At 39.3% G+C, this 19,990-nt stretch overlaps 2 protein-coding genes and 1 long non-coding RNA gene across 3 annotated transcripts; 2 read left to right on the plus strand and 1 right to left on the minus strand.

The window, feature by feature from the left end:
• Nucleotides 1–603: 603 nt before the first annotated feature.
• cuedc2 (CUE domain containing 2) lies at nt 604–3,410 on the plus strand. The gene is made up of 9 exons (XM_062463389.1): nt 604–815; nt 1,335–1,424; nt 1,642–1,785; nt 2,032–2,093; nt 2,290–2,411; nt 2,539–2,706; nt 2,832–2,896; nt 3,023–3,083; nt 3,178–3,410. Exons 2-9 carry the CDS (start codon nt 1,351–1,353, stop codon nt 3,322–3,324), a joined length of 843 nt encoding a protein of 280 aa, XP_062319373.1. The 5' UTR covers nt 604–815; nt 1,335–1,350; the 3' UTR covers nt 3,325–3,410.
• Nucleotides 3,411–5,105: 1,695 nt separating this feature from the next.
• Nucleotides 5,106–14,625, minus strand: hif1an (hypoxia inducible factor 1 subunit alpha inhibitor). The gene is made up of 8 exons (XM_062463391.1): nt 14,243–14,625; nt 12,166–12,416; nt 11,532–11,680; nt 11,148–11,293; nt 10,695–10,801; nt 9,473–9,536; nt 8,029–8,139; nt 5,106–7,655 (listed from the first exon to the last, which is right to left on the minus strand). Exons 1-8 carry the CDS (start codon nt 14,420–14,422, stop codon nt 7,593–7,595), a joined length of 1,071 nt encoding a protein of 356 aa, XP_062319375.1. The 5' UTR covers nt 14,423–14,625; the 3' UTR covers nt 5,106–7,592.
• Nucleotides 14,626–17,922: 3,297 nt separating this feature from the next.
• On the plus strand, nt 17,923–18,893 carry LOC134022927 (uncharacterized). The gene is made up of 3 exons (XR_009930713.1): nt 17,923–18,049; nt 18,210–18,380; nt 18,653–18,893. It is a non-coding gene; the product is annotated as an uncharacterized LOC134022927 (long non-coding RNA).
• The last annotated feature ends 1,097 nt before the right edge of the window (nt 18,894–19,990 follow it).

A 19,990-nucleotide genomic window follows, 5' to 3' on the forward strand; every position in this document is an offset into this window, starting at 1 on the left:
GCTAAATACTTAATATTGAACTATTTACTGTATGTGTCACGTGCATTTGCAAATGAGTCTTTACATTTATAGAGTTAATTAATTACATTATTTATTTGAATCTGTACTTAATAGCAAAATAACAATCGGCCAAACGGTGAGTCATGTCCCAACAGTTTTGCTAAATAATCAATTATAAGTAACATGAATTTATCATAACACTTACTAAACCGTTGGAGATGTGCTCTGATAACCTCAAGTTCTGTTTTTATCGTCCCGTGAGCATCTATCCTACTAAAATAAATACAAATCCCTGGAGGATGTGAAACCACACGGTGTTTGAATGCTACCATCTAGCGTTAATTTTGTAGTAGTGCAACTGCAACCCTTATTGCAGCTCACACTTCAGAACAACGTACGTTTCTCCCAGGTGTTCTCAGAAGAGTTGCGGTGTTGGGCCCCTCAGTCCTCATGTTTTGCTTTTCTCACTTCGACATGTCATCAAATGTAAGTCTGTGTATAAATAATAAGAATATAATAATAAATAATTATCTCGATGAAAATGTGATTGTAGCCCTACTAATAGTTAGCTAGCTTGTATGCACGCACTTTTTTGCACGCACGTGCTTGTATTTACATTTGGGGGGATATGACGTCATATGTTTTGAACAATAGTGACAGCGGGCAGCTTTTTGCTAGTTGCTAGCTATTGCTAGTTATTTAGTCTATTTCCTCTGAATTAATTTATCCTGCATTCCTGATGCACCAGTAAGGGCAAACGATTAAAATTCCCGTCCACACCTCCTTTTTACTTATTAGGTTACTTTCAATCGAACGTAAGTATTTTTCAACATGAACAACATTGCTAACCAGCTAGCTAGTTAGGCTAGCTGAATGGCTAGCTGGCAAACTCTGCTATTAAAACGTCATATGATGGGATTCGCGTTATCTCTGTCTCTAATGTTTTCAAATAGTATTGCTGATAAGTGAATAGTATTTTATTAGTAAATAACCCGGCTAACGTTGTTTCAATCTTCGTGTGTATTTGTTAACGCGATAACTAATGCTAGCTATCAAAGATCTTAAGCTAATCAGAACAAAACACAGCTTTTTTGAATATTCTAGAATGCCTAGCTACTGTTGGGCCATCTGCTGTCACTCATCATTTAGTGAATCATTTAGTTCATCCCGATAACATTGAGGATTTGGTAACGTTAGTGATGGCCGATTACTGCTGCCTCTAAAAAACCGTTATTTTTTTTACATAGGCCCAACGTTAGCTCATTAGGTCTTGCATTGAGAGCCAAGGCAACCCAGTCTTTCTGTTTAATGTTTGTGTTTTTTTTCATTTCTAGTGTGGTGAAAGTCATTATGGACCTTCACAAGATAATCCACGATGCATTGCATGAGTTCATACAGACATACATTCCTGGTGCAGACCTCAGGTAAGAATTAGTTGATGTATCACACTGTAGTAGGCTATTTGCAGTAGTTATATACGTTTTTCTACTATTATATCTTTCTGTACCCAGCTATCCCACATCAAACAATCATGTTCAATCAGGCTCTTCCGTGAGACCAATTGACAGGATTTAGCTTGAATGAATGCTGTCCAGGTACAGTATGTCTTGACTATATTGATGTGCCTTGTTTCCTGTTTAGCACCTTGGATGATGTACTTTTGTCCTACATTACTGGAGTTTTGGAGGATCTGGGTTCTCAGGAGAGTGTGGAAGAGAACTTTGATGTGGAGGTGTTTGCTGAGATGCTAGAGGCCTATATCCCTGGCTTTGCTGAAATTGACAGGTAATTCTAAACAAATGTGTCTCTGAACATCTAGTTAATGTGTTGTGTCTGCATGTGTAAGAATTAAAGGATCCTTACAGTCTTTAATCACACCAAAGTAACGAACATAATGTGTACCAATTACATTGCCCAGATTTTCCTGTCAGGCCATGATTTAGCTGTTTCATGATGTGGCTTTCATGATTTAAGTCAATGCCTATCTGTTCTTTTCACCTTGAAACAAAACAATATTAACCTGTTTTACAGTGTCAAAGTCTGTGAGATGATGTTCAGCCTGGCCTCAAAATTAGCCACAGCCCGAAGTTCAGGTAACAGGATAATGTAGCCTTTAGTATCATACATTACACATTAAGTGATGCACATCCATTTGACAAAAGCTTGGCTAAAATATGTAACAATCCATATGCTTTCAAGGTGTGCATCAGTGTATCCAGACTTAATCCTCTAATACTTAAATAATGTAATTGTGTCATAATGTAATAATTGAGCATTTCTTCGATGCAGAAAAGAGTGCACCTAAGGCTGGTTTTGAAGATTTACCTTTAAAGCTCAGCCCCATATCTACTGTTCCACCGCCAAGAGAAACCAATCATCAGATAACACAGATAGAGGGTGCCACCGCAAAGGTAGTAACACTTTGGTAGTTACACTGCTCAGCAATACCAAACCTACCCGGACCATTGTCAATTCAAATTTAGATTGCTTGTGGGTGTTATACTGGTGTAAATGCTTGTACTGTCCCACTACGTCTAGATAACCATCCCTGAATTTGAGGCTCAGGAGCAGCACCTCCTGGAAATGTTCCCCAAGTGCAGCCTATCAGATGCCAGGAGTGCCCTGTCCATCGCAAAGGGAGATATGGAGGAAGCTGTGCGCCTCATCATCGAGGGAGATGTCCAGTTTAGCCCCTCCCCTCTCAATGTCAGTCTGTCCATTTATATCAATGATATTAAAACATCAACCGTTTCACTTGAACCTGATACTTGGTCTTGGTGATATATTGTACTGTTGACTTTCTATCAACCAGATTAAATTGTTTCCTTTAGGTACACCATGGGAAGATTGTGTCTCGACAAGGAGACCAGAAGATGAAAGAGAGCATCCTGGAGAAGTAGGTCTCAGTTTGATGATTTTTTTTTACTTGCTGTTTTTTTTTAGCACAAATCATGTCTCCTAGTTAGGCGATACTATATAGTTTAGTAGTATTTATATATTAATGATTGGAATGTCTCTTCAGATACATGCTGGTGGACAGAGAGGATGATAAGAAAACTCACAGGCCAGTTGTACCCAAAGAGGTAGGTTCTGGCTGAAATGTTTTGGGAACATCCCAGGTGTCTGACCCCTCGAAAAAGATTCCTACTAAGACTGTATTTTTATGTTTTGATCTAGGCCCCCAAAAAGCTTGTGCGTTACCACAGCAACCAGGTGGTGACCACCAAAGGAGAGCGTTACCACCTTGTGAAGAAGGAGGATTCCGAGGAGATGAAAAAGACTTATGTTAGCATCAAGCCTGCTCGTAAATACAGATTCCATTGATGACTGGTTGCCAAGGACCGGCATTTTTTGTCTTTTTCGAAGTATTGTCTACATTTCCCTGGTAAAGGAATACTTCTGTGTTGGTATTATGAGTCGTATTGTCTTATTTCAGAATTGTGTAACCATCTAGTTCTGCCTAAACATTTCTGCAATCCTTATTTTTCATTTTCACCATAGGTTGATGTGTTGGCATAAAATTGTCCTTGACTGAAACTTGAAGCATCGAACATTTATAAAGTACTGGTAAAATAAGGGTCATCAAAAATATTTTGAGACGATAGACGTATGGACCCCCCAGAGCTTGTGGGCCCCTCCAGGGGCTGTGGGGTGGCTGCTTTGCCAGTGTCTTTTAAAGATCAAACCTATTGACCGTTGATACATTTTTACCAACCATTTATAAATATATTTCAAATGTTTGGTGAATGGCTGACAAGTTTATAATAATGTGTTGCCAATACTACTTTTACAGTTTTTTCTTTTGCCATCTCAGCTGGCCTGATGTTGCAGTGACTGTTTTGTCTATGTGTTTACTTCTTGATATATTGATTAAGCTATTTTGACTACCGTTATCAGAAGAACTCATTCATTATGCAATACACCTTGAGTCTTGCAGAGATTGAAATACATTTCCTGCATTACTGTCACTATACTGAATTATATAGTGACTTCTTAATGTTCAGATTTTTTAATTGACTTGGCAAACATTGCAGCTCAGCAACTATTTAAAAGCTTTTAGAGTTAGCAACTTGAAATAAGTGCAAATGAAAGTGAAAGTTGCTTGTGCTGTTCTCGATTGAAGGTGTCAACCAACAAAGGCACTTTGTTTTGTCACAATAGAGATTATGCCATGGCTAAACCTTTACTTTTTAATAGTTTTAAGAATCAAATTGCATGTTTTTATTTTTTATATATAGATGTCTAGATTTGAAAGGATATGTTTTTGAATGTTCTGATGGGGATATCTCTTTAGGTGCTTATAGGATCCATTTTAATAAACAAGATTACAGCCAAATTCACCTCACGTTATAACTCATGTATCTCATTTATGTTCATTTTGCATTTACCACTTGTTTGTGTCATGACTCCCATTTCTACTTTGCTTGTGAATTTGTTGATTGTGCTATTTTCAATTGCTATGATATCAGTGGTAAGTTGAGATATTTATGTACCAGATATGCTATTTTGTGTTGTATATGAAGTAAAATATCTTTGAATTATGCTTTATAGGAGAATGACACCCTGATGTTACTGTTAAAAATACTTTTTTTCTGTACTTTTGATGGTATGGTCCAGTATTACAGTATGTGAGTGAACCACACCATTGGATTTTCATGGTTTATACAGCTTTTTCTATTTTACCAGACCATTGCCTTGTTTTAAAATAAGCCTTTGTTGTTATATGTGGTTGCTACACACTTTTAAAATAAACACTCCACTTTCTTCTACATGTTCTTAATGAGTTTCCTGATCTAGTTCTCCCTGATGTGTAAAATACAGAAAGTCAAACAGAAGTAATGAGTATATCAACCACACCCAAATATTAAAAGTTTACTACCAGTTTTTTTAAGATTAAACTGGAAGTTTAAATCTCTTAAATTAAACTGAAAGTAACCTACCTATCACTACTTATTACAAATTATCATTTGTAATAAGTAGTGATAGGTAGGTTATGATTTTGTAAATAAATAAAAAAATAAGAACGCTACATTACTATATTAGTAATTCATATGCTGTAGTAGGAAATCTCCCATTGTGTCTAATCTGGAGCATTTATGACATCCTTGATTTCAATAAAGTTTTATTTCAAAGCTACTTGCACAACAACATACATTAACCAGTCATTCAAACCAGTGCAGAATTCAGCAGACAAAACAAGTGCAGGAACAGAAGAAAAGTATAGTTTTACATTTCTGACAAAAGGATACTAATGACATAATACCAATATCTTCACAAACCATGTCAAATAGTCACATTTAAAGCCTTAATTTAAATTAATCTTAGAAAATAGTTCTGCCTACTTCTAGTGCAATTCCATAACAGACCTAGGCACGTGGTACAGTACAGGTGAAGGGAGGAACGCACATACAGAAACCACAATTCAACTTAGGTTCAGTGAACTGAAGAACAGATACTTGAACAATTTTGTTGTATAACCAACACACTTCCATATTCTTTGATGGAACTAAATGTGCTATGCACATGCCAACCAAATTACATTTGATTCATTTTCAGTCACCTGAAAATGAAACAAATCCCCATATTTAATCAAATAATACAAATGGCTTAAAACCTTTTTCTTATATACTGTAACTCCAATGTAATTTCCAAAAGACAAATTAAGTTAAATCTTGAACCAAAAACACGCATCTCCATTAAATAGGTCTCCGACATTTGGCAATGATAAATTGGATACGCTTACACTAGGTCTGCTAAACTGACCCATGATCATTATTCAGAATGACATGAATTAATTTCACACACATATTCCTGTTTTGGTAACAAATATTCTCCCCATTTAGGCAAAGTAATTAAAACGTGTTAGAGAACCTTTAAATATTGTTCATCTACTGCTTTTGATTGTTATCAATCAATCAGCTTTTTAATCATTAGGACACAGTCTGTTTGGCAAGTATAGCACAACATGTCATTTGAATCTCTCTGAGTTACCGCCAGCTGTCTGTTTGCGCTGCTTAAAGAAAATACTTCACAATGGCACAATAACAACCATGATTCCTAATCACTTTGAAACCTGTCCAAACAATAGCAATGGGACTTTTTGCATAAATGCATTCCTTAACTGGGATGCAAATTAGCAGTCAACAATTTTGATTGAACAAATGCAAGTCAAACACACAAAAAATGTGTCCATTTCATTCAACTGTAGGTCAAACATATTTCAAAGCAAAATGTCAGCCACATCTATAATAACTGAATGAGTAATGCTTTGAATTTACACTAGCAATATAATAACTGTAAACCAAACTAACCAAACATGCAAGAGTGACCTGGACAAAGTCACAGCTCATTATGTATTTAAGCTGTTGGTACTTTATTATACCTCAGTTGAAGTATTCTATCAGTGAAGTTACATCCCAAATCTCATTTTCCACCACTGATAGTGGCAGTTATGGAACAAAGCTGTCTGGCTAAAGCCACTAGGAGTCACCCACAGGGTAAATTACACAAGTGGGTACAGCATTGCAATGCATTTAAAAAAGATACAAATTAACAAATCGGTCACATTTTGCTAGATTTCAGGGAAAAGCTAGCAAAATGGCTTTTATATGAGGGTTATTTTTTCTGTCCAAAATAGACTGAGCAGTTAAGATTGAAATGTTTGCATATGTACTTTAATGCCCTGACTGGTGGTTTCCATTTCAAGTAACGTTGATTATCAAATAACAAAAACAAATGTAGCTTATTCATGAAATCAAAGATATGAGCAACATACAATCACAAACTATTTGTAAATTCTTAAACTAAAATCACATATCACATGAACTATCACATGTTCCTTCAGTGTTGTGAAAGACAATTTTGGCTCGATTTTGAAATTTTGATTTTTTTGATTTTTTATCTGCCAATAAACTACTGCTTTCTGACACCCATTGATTAAACCAATCAGCCATATCAACAACCCCCCCCCCAAAATATTCTTTGTTAAAATCTTTACAGGTATGCAAAAAAATATTTTGAGAAAGTAAGTCCTGTAATTTAGCTCTCAAATCACAGTGTAGCTAAGGCGGAGTGTCCCACAATCACTGTTATATCAAGGTATTCCTATTTTGCAGTGATGTTGACAGAGCAGGAACTTCTGGCTTATAAATATCTAGATATATTGTGGTTAAGTTCCCTATACCAACACACATTGCTGATGCAAGGATACTTTACTCCCAATAAAATACTTATTGAGTGTAAGTCACGTATTCAATACCAGGCAATCATTGACAGCATGCGGAGAGGAAATGGACCACTAGTCCAGTCTATTCCTCTGGCAGCTTGAAACAAAAAAAAAACAAAAAGAAAGAAAGTGTCAGGCAAATCGAAGCAGAGTGGAAGATTTCCCTGTCTTTCAGGGTAGCCTAGTACTGCCATGCAATGGTAGCTCAACAGTCCAAGTTTGCATGCAAGTGCACTCGTGTCCACTCATACTAAACATACACACACACACACACACACACACACACACACACACACTCACTCACCAACACAAGCACTCACACACACAATTTCAGCAGCAGACTGGTAACTGTTTGCAAGAGGAGATTCTAGCTGAATCTCTGGTCCTGGTCGTATCGCCCCTTAATCATCATGTTCAGCAAAGGTCCGACCTGCCAATAAAAGTTTTTTTTTCTCTCTCAGTAAATTAGACTCAGAACGTCAATCAGACAAATAAACCACTTTTCGAACCTACAGGTGTGTTTTGAGAATTCTCTTTCAGTGTCCTCAGGTCTTTGTACCACATATTACCCTTTTTCTGTACTAAATCAGGTAAGACATAAATATTCCCTGTAATTGGGTTGGACTGAGGGCCAGCATGCCACTGGGATTCCATACGTGCACTATTCACAATAGATGACCTAAATACAGGGGGAGCAGTGAAATGATGTTCTAGAAATGGAGGAACATTTGCTCATTATATTGTCTGAATGTTGTGATTGGAAGATGTATGGTGTGGTGTGAAACAGGGTTTCACACTCTTACTTCGTGTGGGTCTCCTAGTGCCTCTCCCAGCATCTTCTCGATGTTCCTCATGATGGCCACCTTCTGATGGGCTCTGAGAGGGTACTCTATCCTCTTGGGTGTTGGGGCGCCCTAGTGTAATAGAATGAATATGTTTAAAAGCCAAACAGACACAACAGCGGCTTGTTCCATAAAGCATGCCAAGAAAATATGGGTATTAAATCCAAAATCTGACTTGAATCAACCTAACATAAATCAGGGCTAAAGTGGTTCCATAAAGGATAATTCAAGTTTCCACAATCGCAATCAACAGGTTCAGGTAGTAGTAGTGTGCATGCTATTCTTAAGAAGTCCGAGAGGTCAAACATGGAACAAATCGATATGGTAAACAGCGATGTTCATGGACACGTGACCTTTCCCTGAAGTATGTTCCCTTTAAAATGGCCTGTGTATGACAGCATCGACCACCTCGTCAATGAAAGGACACGCCATGATTGGCAAAAAACTACACATCGGTTGAGGTCCTTATTTAAAGAAGTTTTCTTATTTGATTAGATAACCATACAGCCACCCAAGTTTAGTTTTTTGACATTGATGTAAATACAGGCTAGTACCCAATACATTAACCAATTCATTTTTAAACATGGTTTCCTATTGGGAAAATACAAAGTCAAGGCATATGGAATTAGATACTATGTTTGTTGTCATAATAATGTCTAGCAATTGCACAGTTCACAAATTATGTAGCTATTATAATTGTATTGGGGTCATTTAGATATTATTATTATCATTTAGACATATTTTATATAGCATAAGCCAAAACGTTAACACATACCATACAAACACATATGTAGGTCCCAATGTCTTATGATTTATTTTTGTATAATGTATTTATTATATATTTTTTATAATTTTCCGTTGCTTTTCTATAAACTGGTTATTAAAATAATATGGCAGCATGCCAGAAAGTAAATGATAAAAGGATCTCTTTACCATCAGGTCAGAGTTACAGGAACTGGCTAAGCAACAATTCAGGTTTAATCTGACAGTTAACCTGCCACAGACCAGGGCTGCGTTTCCCGATAACGATGGATCGTAGCAACGATCGAGCAAAATAACGAAACCATCGATATTTCTTACGTGCGTTTCCCAAACATGCTCGTAAGAAGTAGGCTAATCTATGCGCTTTCAAGAGCTACGAATTTTCAAGAGACACTTTAGCTACGGTGTCTTTGGGAACGGACCGTAAAACTAAGATTCGTCGTACGATGGATTCTACAATCAATTTAGGCTTACGACGCTTTAGGGAAACGCAACCCAGGTTAGTTTCCCATCTTAAGTTGCTGTTGTAACTGAACTGGTGTTATGTTGAATATGCAGACTAACCGTGTTGGTAAACTTGCTTTATGGAACAGGGCAGGACACTTATTCCTATGAAGAAGAGGATAAAAAAGCGATGCCTCACCTTGTACCAAAAGTTAACAGTGATAGTCACTCCGCCACTCAAAAGGGACTCAATGTGATGCCACCTAATAGAACAGGAGAGCAGTCATATATCCATAGAACAATTAAATGATTACTGCCGTTCTTGATAATACATACATGGTCAAATATATGTTTAATTAATACTGTACTGAAATTAGGAACATTAAAAACAATAGACACATCAAAGATAAGTAAAGCAACTGAATGCACATAACCACAATCTGGAATGCCTCAACAAAGGGACTGAATCTAACAATAATCCAGGAATCTCTCTTTGTATCGCAATTATCTTGAGAACCAGACGCTGTATGAAAATTTGGGTCGGCGGGTGTCTTGCTCAGGACTCAAGGACATGCAGTTACATGATGTAACATTGTTTGGATGAGCTGTTCGCTTTGCAATAGGCCTAGAATTGTACACACCTTTGCATCAAATAATTGCAGAGTTAAGAGCTGTCTTTAATAATGTTTCAATCTTTTTTTTTTTAAACACTTCTTATAAATGAATATAATGGGATGAAATTCAATGAAATGAGAAAGGGTTGAGACACAGATATTGTCATAATAACACAAATTGGAGGAAAAGATCAACCTATTCTTTTTTTATACAGAAGGGGTTTAAAAAAATGTCCAGGTAATTGTAATAATTAAATTACACCTCTCCTTTGTATCGTACCTTAATAACAGTAGAAGGCAGTTAGGTAAAAAAGTTGTGGGGAAAAGGGTGAAAATCAGTATGAGAGTAATAGTGTCAGGGTCAGCAGACTAGAGGTACTGGTCCAGATGGCCAGTGGGAAAGGAAGGGCTGTTCGACATAGTTCGGCACAGCTGCTCAATATTATTTCTCCGTCCACTGACTTCCACAGAGAGGAAAGAACACTCTAGCTCAGCTCACCAACTACTCCGCCATGCAGTTGGTTCTACTGGGATATGGCAGACTGCTGGCCTCTGGCAGGAACCCAGAGGTCTGTGGTCTTATGTCAGGACCACAGTCTACTGGATTATGTTTCACACCTCAGCCACAGTTGGAACAGTACACTGGCATTAATGTGAGAATAGGACAGATAAACTTGCCTGGCAGTGGAAAAACTATAAAAGTAGCAAGCCTCCATAAACTGATACCTACTGCTTTTTTTGAAACTCAGAATGACATGGGGTCTCATCTTAAATTAACAGACATGCTATAAGTAGAGCACTTCTTACCAATACATAGGGATGTAGAGCACGTCCCCTGGGCCCACAACAGTCTCATAGCCCACTAGGTTTTTGAAATTAGGAAACCTCTCATAGTCAGGGTTCTCAAAATCAACCTAATAAATAGCAACAACAAAAAGTACAAATGCAAAGTTGTCATTAGAAATGTCTTGTTGATTACATTTACATTTAGTCATTTAGCAGACGCTCTTATCCAGAGCAACTTACAGTAAGTACAGGGACATTCTCCCCGAGGCAAGTAGGGTGAAGTGCCTTGCCCAAGGACACATTGTCATTTGGCACAGACTGGCACAGGGAATCAAACCGGCAACCTTCTGATTACTAGCCCGATTCCCTAACCGCTCAGCCACCTGACTCCCAATTACATGGCTTACATGGATTACATGGCTGACAAATAACCTCATTCTATAACAGAATTGGCATTTAACAAGACACACTTACCTGACTCTGTCTGTCACAGGGGTGGTGTACAGGGAAGGGGTAGAGACACTCAAACTGGTCTGGAGGAAACAGAATGCACCTCTTGTGCCCTTTAATCTGAGCAAAGAAGTTCTGTTGCTCATCGTAGTGAGCTGGGGTCACATTGCCTGCAATGAGAGTGTGTAGACCCCCAAAATGGTGGGAACGGTCCTTGATCATCTCCAGCACTTGTTCCCTATCAGTACAGCATGTCAATTTGGATAAAGGATCTGCTAAATGATTAAATGTAATAACTATAAATAGTATTGCTATGGGGTGATTTGTCTATAAATATAATGGGTCATGCTGTATGTACAAAAAGGTAAACAAACAACCAAGATAATGTACATGTCCAGAACCACTTACCCTCCATGCCTATGAGCAGTAAGTTAGATGTAAGTTGTCCCCAGTTACGCTTGGCTTGTTGTTTGTTGATCCAGTTCCAGTTAAACCCCAGGAAATCCACCACAATCTTCCTTCCCACTGTGTCATTCAAGGTCTGCTGCAGGTACACCCTGGCACAATGTTGATAGACACAGAAAAAAACGAATAAAGGATCACCACCCTAAATAAGTACTGTGCTGGCACACCACACCAGTATGTAAAACTCCAACAACCCTACTGTACATTTCTTATAAAAATGGATGTGCATTGGTGCTTTTGCAGTGTGAATTTTATTTGATTTAATAAATATGTATGGATAGGAAACATGATAAGTGTGGGCATAGGTCAGTAAGTGATATGAGTGTGTATGAATGAGCCAAGTCAGATCAGGAAGCTGTTTCCCATATGCTCCTGCATAAATGCGTACTCATTGGCCCTTTCCTTTCCTGCATTGTGCATTATAGAATTTCAACATAAAAAAATACATACATACAACATAATAAAATTCCCCACTGAGCACATCCCCAATGCAAATACCTAAACAAATGTTATACCACAAATACAATTGTGCATTATCATAGTATTAGAAATATTCAACAAAAACAATACAGTTTACCTCTCCTCGCCATCCAGTTCTTGTGTTTCATGCATTTTGTTTACAAATTCTGAGAATTTCATTTCCATCCTTCGAGACTTGGGGACAAAGTTCTCAAAGTTGACCGTTTTCTTCTCGTCATAGTAGAGGAACTTGTGGTTTTCGGCAATGTAAACAGAGAAGTCTCCGCTCCCAATGTTCTCCTGAAGGTAACCTATGTCCCATTTCAGAGCTGGATACACTAGATTTGTGTCCGTTAAAACCACAGGCTCCTAAAAACAGAAAATTACATGCATGCATGTATGTGAAAAACAAAAAGAGAAACTCGTCGAACTAGAGCAAATCAATATTATGTTCTACGTGTTTCAATTATCTTCCATACAGTTGTGGTATTGGGTAGCTAGAACTAGTTAAATGAAATATTTTGAATTGGTTGACATTGTTATGCCAGCTGACAAAACATTTATCTTTGTGTACGTAGCAAAGAAAGGCACACCTGTTTCTGACCAGGAACTTTTCTAGAAGCAGTAGTACACGAGTAATACAATTCGTTCGCTGGCAGACAGCGGGATTGATGGTCGCGTTGGAAATGCTTTTTTTTTTTTTTTTTGCAAGTGCTACGTGACTGAAGGAACGTAGGCTGGGGTAGCGCTTGGCGACCAGAGCTCTGCTCGGCGCAGCTTGCTTTTTCACTCAAGGGCTTGACTGCAGGTTGAGGATAAGCACAAAACAGCCACATTTGACTTCAATTTCAAGCGCAGCCCAAGTTCACAGTCAATTCGATCTCAGTCAATTAATGAATGTTGCATACTTTGTAATACTGGGACCCATAGTCCCCCACTTTAAAGACAACAAGTGATACAACGCATGCGTGCATCCTTAATTCGAAAGGGAAAGTAGTGTTGGATGCAGCAATCAATTAAATGACATAAACACACTTCCATCTGCGGTCTTCACAAGCTTGTTCAAACAGCTAGTCAGCCTTGGATTGAAAATTGAACACAATGGATTGCAACTTGCAATAATAAATAGCCTAATAATGGCAAATTCCAACACGTTCGTGATATGCCAATTACTAATGACATAACTAAGCAAATAGGTAAATTAGGTTGTGCCTTATTACCTTGCAGATACCATATGATGAGATCTACAGGCAATGCATGGTCCGAAAAGGCACAGAACGTGGTAAATAAAATGAAATTGCTGATCCATGCTGTCTTACGAACCTTATGTTTCTTGGACTTTTACTGACAGTGAAAGTTTACTTGAAACAGCTTCTGAGTGCACGTCTAATAGCCTATTGTAACCTACTCTGTCAAACTGGTTAAAATGCGAGCTTTATGTACTGTACACAGAAAAGCCCGTTGGCTCTCCACAAACGTTCCACAATAATTGACTCATCACTGTTTAGCTATACGTTGCTATGATTGAGTCTAGCAGTAGAAAGTGAAAAATTGTATAATTCACAGGACTAATACCGAAGCTGAACAATCAATTCTGATCCATAACAGCCCAGCCCTTACTGACCAACTAGCAGTTGGACACTAATATATCTTACGATGCATAGCTTTCGATTCAGACTATTTTCCAAACGTATGTTTATGCTCAATCATAAATCAGACTTGAAGCAACTGGGAGATCTGGCTAGGCTTATGAAAGGGGAGGGTCAACAACAATCCACCAAATTGAATGATGGGAACACAAGACCGCTTTATCACTTGAATATTTTGTAGACCTGGAGTGTCTGCAAATAATTTATCTACAGATTAGGATAATGCACATGGGTTGGAGTGCTGCCACAATACTTAGTTATGCTGACATAAATCTGTGCTCTTGATAGTTATCACGGTTACTGTACCTCAAATTAAGCTTGATGATCTGAAATCCACACAAACTATATCTATAATCAGTCATACAGTTATATTTAGCTTGCTGTAACACAAGAGTCACATTTGGCAGAGCTGGCTTCACAGGAGCATGTTTAGAATCGGGCTTGCATGAGCCGCGGAGCGTTAACAAAATTAGGGATGGAGATGAGTCTTTACTGTTGCTGGTCATGCTTCACAAACAGTCAGTGTGAACACAGTAAAGTGATTACCTCATTGTTTAAAAGCAGCTCGGCTCTTGGATCCGTAAGAGAGAGTCTTGGTATGGGTTTTGTTTGAAAAGGATACTTTCGAAGTTGAGATTCGTTCCAGCCAGTGCTGTTTAGTTCATTAAATGCGGCACCGCTTTCGGTTGACGACTGATCAGACTCCACCACTGTTGCTGCTGCCATGTCCGTTTAGTATCGAAGATTGCCCTAGACCCGTCAACGATTTTCTCTTGAGAAGCTGACTCTCTTCTGAATCTAAAGATTCACTCACCAAATCGTGCCATACACACCACCATTCCTTTACGATCCAAAAAAATTGGAAAGCTAGCTGCGCTTTAACCAGCTAGCAACGCCAACACTCCAACCCGTGGCAGGGCCAGTTGCAAACACAAAACTGTGTAAACAGCGATGACAGCTCAAGACAAACGACAGGATTTCAGGGTGCCATGCAGGCAGATAGTTGCAAGATTAATCTAGACAGAATAGCTACAGCGACATCTAGCCTGGTGGCAGTGTAATTGTTAGGTTAAGCAGAGATAGTCAATTTATATAATGGTATGCTTAAATAAGTGAATAAATATGCAACTATATAGTAAAGCTAAATAAATGAAGAATTATACACTTTAATGCTTAATAATTCGTATATTTATGTATTTACCTTTTCGTTTATTCACATTTATTTATTAATACTTTCATTTATCCATAGTGTAACTTGCTGCAGCAAAATAAATCTGTCAGCTTCATCCCATCAAAAGTCAGGGGGTGGATTGAAGCCCTTGATTTTAAAAACTAGTGTACAGTGCCCATGATGCAGTGATGCATGATGCCCGTGATGCAGCAAGTGATGACAGTTCTTCTCAGTGGCTTTGATATTTCTCAGATCACAATTGAAATTCTCTGTTATCTCTGAAGTACTTGTTCAACCTCCATATCATCTATTCTAGTCACTTTTGCACGTCATCAAAGCAATTTCTCATTATTTAAAACAAATTGCCAATGCTCTGGTACATTCATGCAAATGATTATGTAGCAACCGCAGTTATTGAGGCCTCTACTTCCACCACTGAGGCAGCTACTGCCCTCATTGAGGGCGATTCTGCCATAATTGTGGTTGCCATTGCAGTCATTGAGGCCAGTATTTCCATCATTGAGGGTTCCACTGCGACCACTGAGGCTGCTACTACCCTTATTGAGGTTGCCCCTACTACCATCACTGAGGCCCCAAGTGCCATCACCAAGGTTTCCACTGCCGTCATTGGAATATAGAATAGTGCATGGTACACCAGAAGGAGCCCCACATCTGGCCGCTGGAGGAGCCCCACATCTGGCCGCTGGAGGAGCCCCACAGCCAACCACTGGAGGAGCCCCACAGCAAACATATATTATGTCCAAGAATGGGCAGAGTGAATGGTCTTCTTCCCCAATGAGAGAGCTCCCGCGCTTAGCTGCTAAAATGATAAGAATGGTACCAGGGCCAACACGATTGGCAAGCAACTCAGGTTCAGGATATCAAGTCATCCTTTGAGCTGCTGATTCCTGACTCAGTTCAGAAAATTATTTTGAATATGACCAACCTGGAGGGGAGACGTGTGTTCAGAGAGCAGTGGAAAGAGATGGACAACACCAATTTAAATGCCTACTTTGGAATCCTCATCCTTGCAGATGTGTATAGGTCAAGAGGGAGTCAACTGCAAGTCTGTGGCATGCCGAGACAGGGCCTGTCTAGCATATGGAAGCTCTCCAGAGGAATTGTGGCTCTCCGGAGTAATCAGGTTCAATAACCAAGAATCAAGAACAAGTTGGCAGCAATCCGCCCTGTGTGGGAGGTGTGGGTGGACCGGCTTCCACTTCTTTACAACTCTGAGCCCAATGTAACTGTGGACAAACGGCTTGTTGGGTTCAGAAGCCATTGCCCCTTCCTTCAGGCAATATGCCTCCACCCCCAAATTGTCAAAAGTAATTTAGACTCGCACAAGCAGAAATCAGCTGATCGAGCAGAAATTCACTGCACGATGAAAACTCCATTCTGTAAGCAGTGTATACTTTGACTTTTGAAACATCATCGTGAAGGAACCCAGTTTGCCCTCTCCCCACCGTCACTCACTGCCTGTCACGGTAAAACCTTGGGGTACACGGAGGTACAGAGGGTAGCCTAGGCCTATGTGAGAGAAACTGGAGGGACAAGAAAGAATCATGAAAATATGGGTACAATTATATTTATTAGGGGTGGGAATCTTTTGGTACCTCATGATTCGAATCGATTCTTGGGATCACAACTCGATAAAAAATTACAGCACCTATTGAACGAGATTCAAAGAACCAAGTCCGTAAAATGATCCGAACTTCCCATCACTACTGTCTAAAGGAGAGCCTGTTCACTCTATTAAGCCCCATTGTACCGAATGTGGTTGCAGTTCCACCAGAGTTCCACTGGGGGTGATCGCGGGCGAGTGCAAAATGAATGGGAGTATATGGAGCTAGACGGCTAAATTTGTCTCTTTCGCCTGATTGTTGTTGAGAAATCTCAGATTTGATTGTAGTTTTTGCAAGTTCAAAATGGATTATAGGTCGAAAGTTGAATGAACGGGTACTTATGTCGCTTCGATTTCTTACAGGGTGAGTCGTTGCCAGTAACACGCTAGCATTCTGCTACTGTAATGGATGCTGATTGGTTAGTGAAGGACTGGCTACGACCAGAGATCCCGCTTGATGGCATCCGAAGCGGAACCAGAATGTCAGAGCATTAGCAACATTAGCGAATCAAAACTCTTTCTAGCACTTGTATTGACAGGGAGAGACCTGTCACCTGTGTTGTCGATGCCTCGAGAGAAAAAAGCAACGGACAGAGTTTGCCGTGAAGCAGTATCTCTGGCCGTACGATGCGTATGACGTCATTTCAAAAGGCTTTTTAGAACAAAAAGGCGACTTTAAAACACACGCAGTGTGTATTTTTTTGCTTCCCTATTCGAACTCAACATTCAAATTACTAGACAAAAAATGATATCCTGAGAAAAGTGGACTTTGAGGGTCCATAGACCTCCATTCATTCTGCACTCGCCTGTTAGCGCCCTCATATGGAACTAGAGTGGAACTGCAACCAGTTCAGAAGCCGGAAGTTTCCCGAGAGTGGCAGTTCTTGTATATATGTCTATGGTTCTTCCCATAGATATATATAAACACTAGATGTCTCGTCCGCGTTGCCGGACAACGGAGTCGAACGTCCGCACATGGCGGCCATCTTGCTACAGTCAACTCGCTCACCCATAACATTGTGTTGATGCTACATGTACTTTTTAAATGACCATAACTTGCTCAATTTTCAACCGATTTTTAAACGGTTGGTTTGTTATCAACGTCAGAGATGTCGGTATGCCACTGCATACTTATGAATAATTATGTTATTTTTTTAAAAATAGAATAGAAGTATGCAGTGGCATACCGAGCAAGTTATGGTCATTTAAAAAGTACATGTAGATTCAACACAATGTTATGGGTGAGCGAGTTGACTGTCGCAAGATGGCCGCCATGTGCGGACGTTCTAGACTCCGCCGTAAGACATCTAGTGTTTATATATATCTATGGTTCTTCCCATATATATATATATATATATCTATGGACCCTATATATAGGTCTATGGACCCTCAAAGTCCACTTTTCTCAGGACATATATATATGTGGTTCTTCCCGTATTAGACATTCTCTGGTAATACTGAGACAAACTGCTTCAAGTTTTTTTTTTTATAGGACCTGAGGATATCATCGAGGAAACAGTATGCCTCGCAGCTGTAGGAGAAGACCGCGCCATGAGTGGTGGGTTAGCTGGTTAAGTGGATACCCACAAACATAGATGAGATATATTCATTTATCATGACAATGCTACTTAAGGGTGTTGTGAAGAAGTCCTCTTTGTGAGTACTGGAGCACTGACCCCATGCGTGCAACTCCTTTTTTTGCTTCCCTGTTCTCACAGGACCGCATTCTCCTCCTTCTCCGCAGTCCTCATTTTCAAGACAATGAAAGGGCAGAAAGTGACCCCGATACAAGATCAGGAATATTCTATATGGCATTACCACTGCTTTTGGTCGGGTCTTTGTTCCTTTCAAGGATCGCCGTGTAGATAAATCCTTGATGCTGTGGAAAGGTAGGCTGCGCTTCTGTCAATTCATACTGGCAAAAAAGGCACAGGTTTGGAGTTAAGTTCTTGTGTTGTGTGATGTTTGTACTGCCTATGTTCAGACATGCTCATATACACAAGATCCACAACGGACATCCAACATTGTGATGAGCTTGGGATTTCTAGGTCTGTTGTTATGACCTTGCTTGCTCCACACCTGAGAAAGGGCCATGTACTATACGTGGACAACTGGTACAGCTGTCCAACCCTCTTTCAGCTTCTTCTGTCTCTTGGAACAGGTGCTTGTGGTACTGTGCGGCCCAACAGGAAAAGGATGCCACATTTCACCTGCAAAATCAGAAAGGGAGAAGTTGAGTTCAAGAAAAACGGTCAGCAGCTTGCAGTCCAAGTGGCATGACAAAAGGGAAAGGCATTTCCACTGGGCATAAATCCGCAATGGCTGTGTCCTGGATTACAGGAGGAAGATGGGAGCCGTGGATAAGAGCGATATGCTCAAACGTGCCGTGTGCAAGAAACACCGCCAAGTGGTACAAGGACATATTGGGTGTGTCTATTACCGAACACTTTACGAAGTACACTGCAATACAGTGCACTGCAATACAGTGCACTTACTTCTGTAGTGCACTCCGTCGCTGATTAGTGCTGTCTCAAATGGAACACTTACGTTAACCACTTGGCAGAAGTGACGGACGCAAATCTGCTCGTGGCACCCGCGAATCTAAGGCGGAAGTGACGGACTCAAATCTGTTCGCGAGTCATTTCGTCCATAGATATATATAAACACTAGATGTCTCGTCCGCGTTGCCGGACAACAGAGTCGAACGTCCGCACATGGCGGCCATCTTGCGACAGTCAACTCGCTCACCCATAACATTGTGTTGATGCTACATGTACTTTTTAAATGACCATAACTTGCTCAATTTTCAACCGATTTTGAAACGGTTTGGTTTGTTATCAACGTCAGAGATGTCGTTATGCCACTGCATACTTCTATTCTATTTTTTTTTTTTAACATCATTATTCATAAGTCCCCTTAAATACAGCTGGCTTGTGCTAATATTTAATTGTGTATTGTATGTTGTAACGTTAATATTCATAAACTGGTTTCCACAAAGAACTCATTTGAGGCACAAGCTTCTGAAATGTTATGACCATGTTGTTAAGGGTAAAAAAAAATACTTTTGTGATTAGTAATTAATTGGTTATTCTTTCTTAATTGGTCATAGTTCACAAGTAGTTCCCAATGAGGATATATGTATTTAGTAATAACCAAATACCTACCAAGGAACTACCTTTGTAGTAAATTAGCTATTACTTACTGCTTAGTTAACCTTGGTTCCATATTAGTTAATAGTATTAAATTCGGTGTTAATGTAGTACTACCTATTACTTCCTGCATAACTACTCGTTAACAACGGACCATTATTCTAAAGTGTTACCGGAGAAACTTATCATCTGTGTAGCTAGCTGCACATTTAGTCCTTTTTGATTTGTCTGTATTTGTAAAGAGACGTTAATAAAAATAAAATACAAATTAAGCCATGGCACAGGGTTGCAGATTTGTCTGTGATGCTGGTGTTTTTTTTTTTTTTTACTTTTTAATTCAATCTATTCAC

Source organism: Osmerus eperlanus, chromosome 6, assembly GCF_963692335.1.
Source record: "Osmerus eperlanus chromosome 6, fOsmEpe2.1, whole genome shotgun sequence".
Lineage (NCBI taxonomy): Eukaryota > Metazoa > Chordata > Actinopteri > Osmeriformes > Osmeridae > Osmerus > Osmerus eperlanus.

Bases quoted from the DNA above. Each gene is read 5' to 3' on its own strand.
- cuedc2 (XM_062463389.1), top strand. From the start codon at position 1,351: ATGGACCTTCACAAGATAATCCACGATGCATTGCATGAGTTCATACAG. The intron at 1,786-2,031 runs GTAATTCTAAAC...CCTGTTTTACAG, and splicing joins GGCTTTGCTGAAATTGACAG to TGTCAAAGTCTGTGAGATGA. The intron at 2,707-2,831 runs GTCAGTCTGTCC...TGTTTCCTTTAG, and splicing joins TTAGCCCCTCCCCTCTCAAT to GTACACCATGGGAAGATTGT.
- hif1an (XM_062463391.1), bottom strand. From the start codon at position 14,422: ATGGCAGCAGCAACAGTGGTGGAGTCTGATCAGTCGTCAACCGAAAGC. The intron at 11,294-11,531 runs GTAAGTGGTTCT...CTCTCATTGCAG, and splicing joins ACTGCTCATAGGCATGGAGG to GCAATGTGACCCCAGCTCAC. The intron at 7,656-8,028 runs GTAAGAGTGTGA...TTTTATTGGCAG, and splicing joins CACTAGGAGACCCACACGAA to GTCGGACCTTTGCTGAACAT.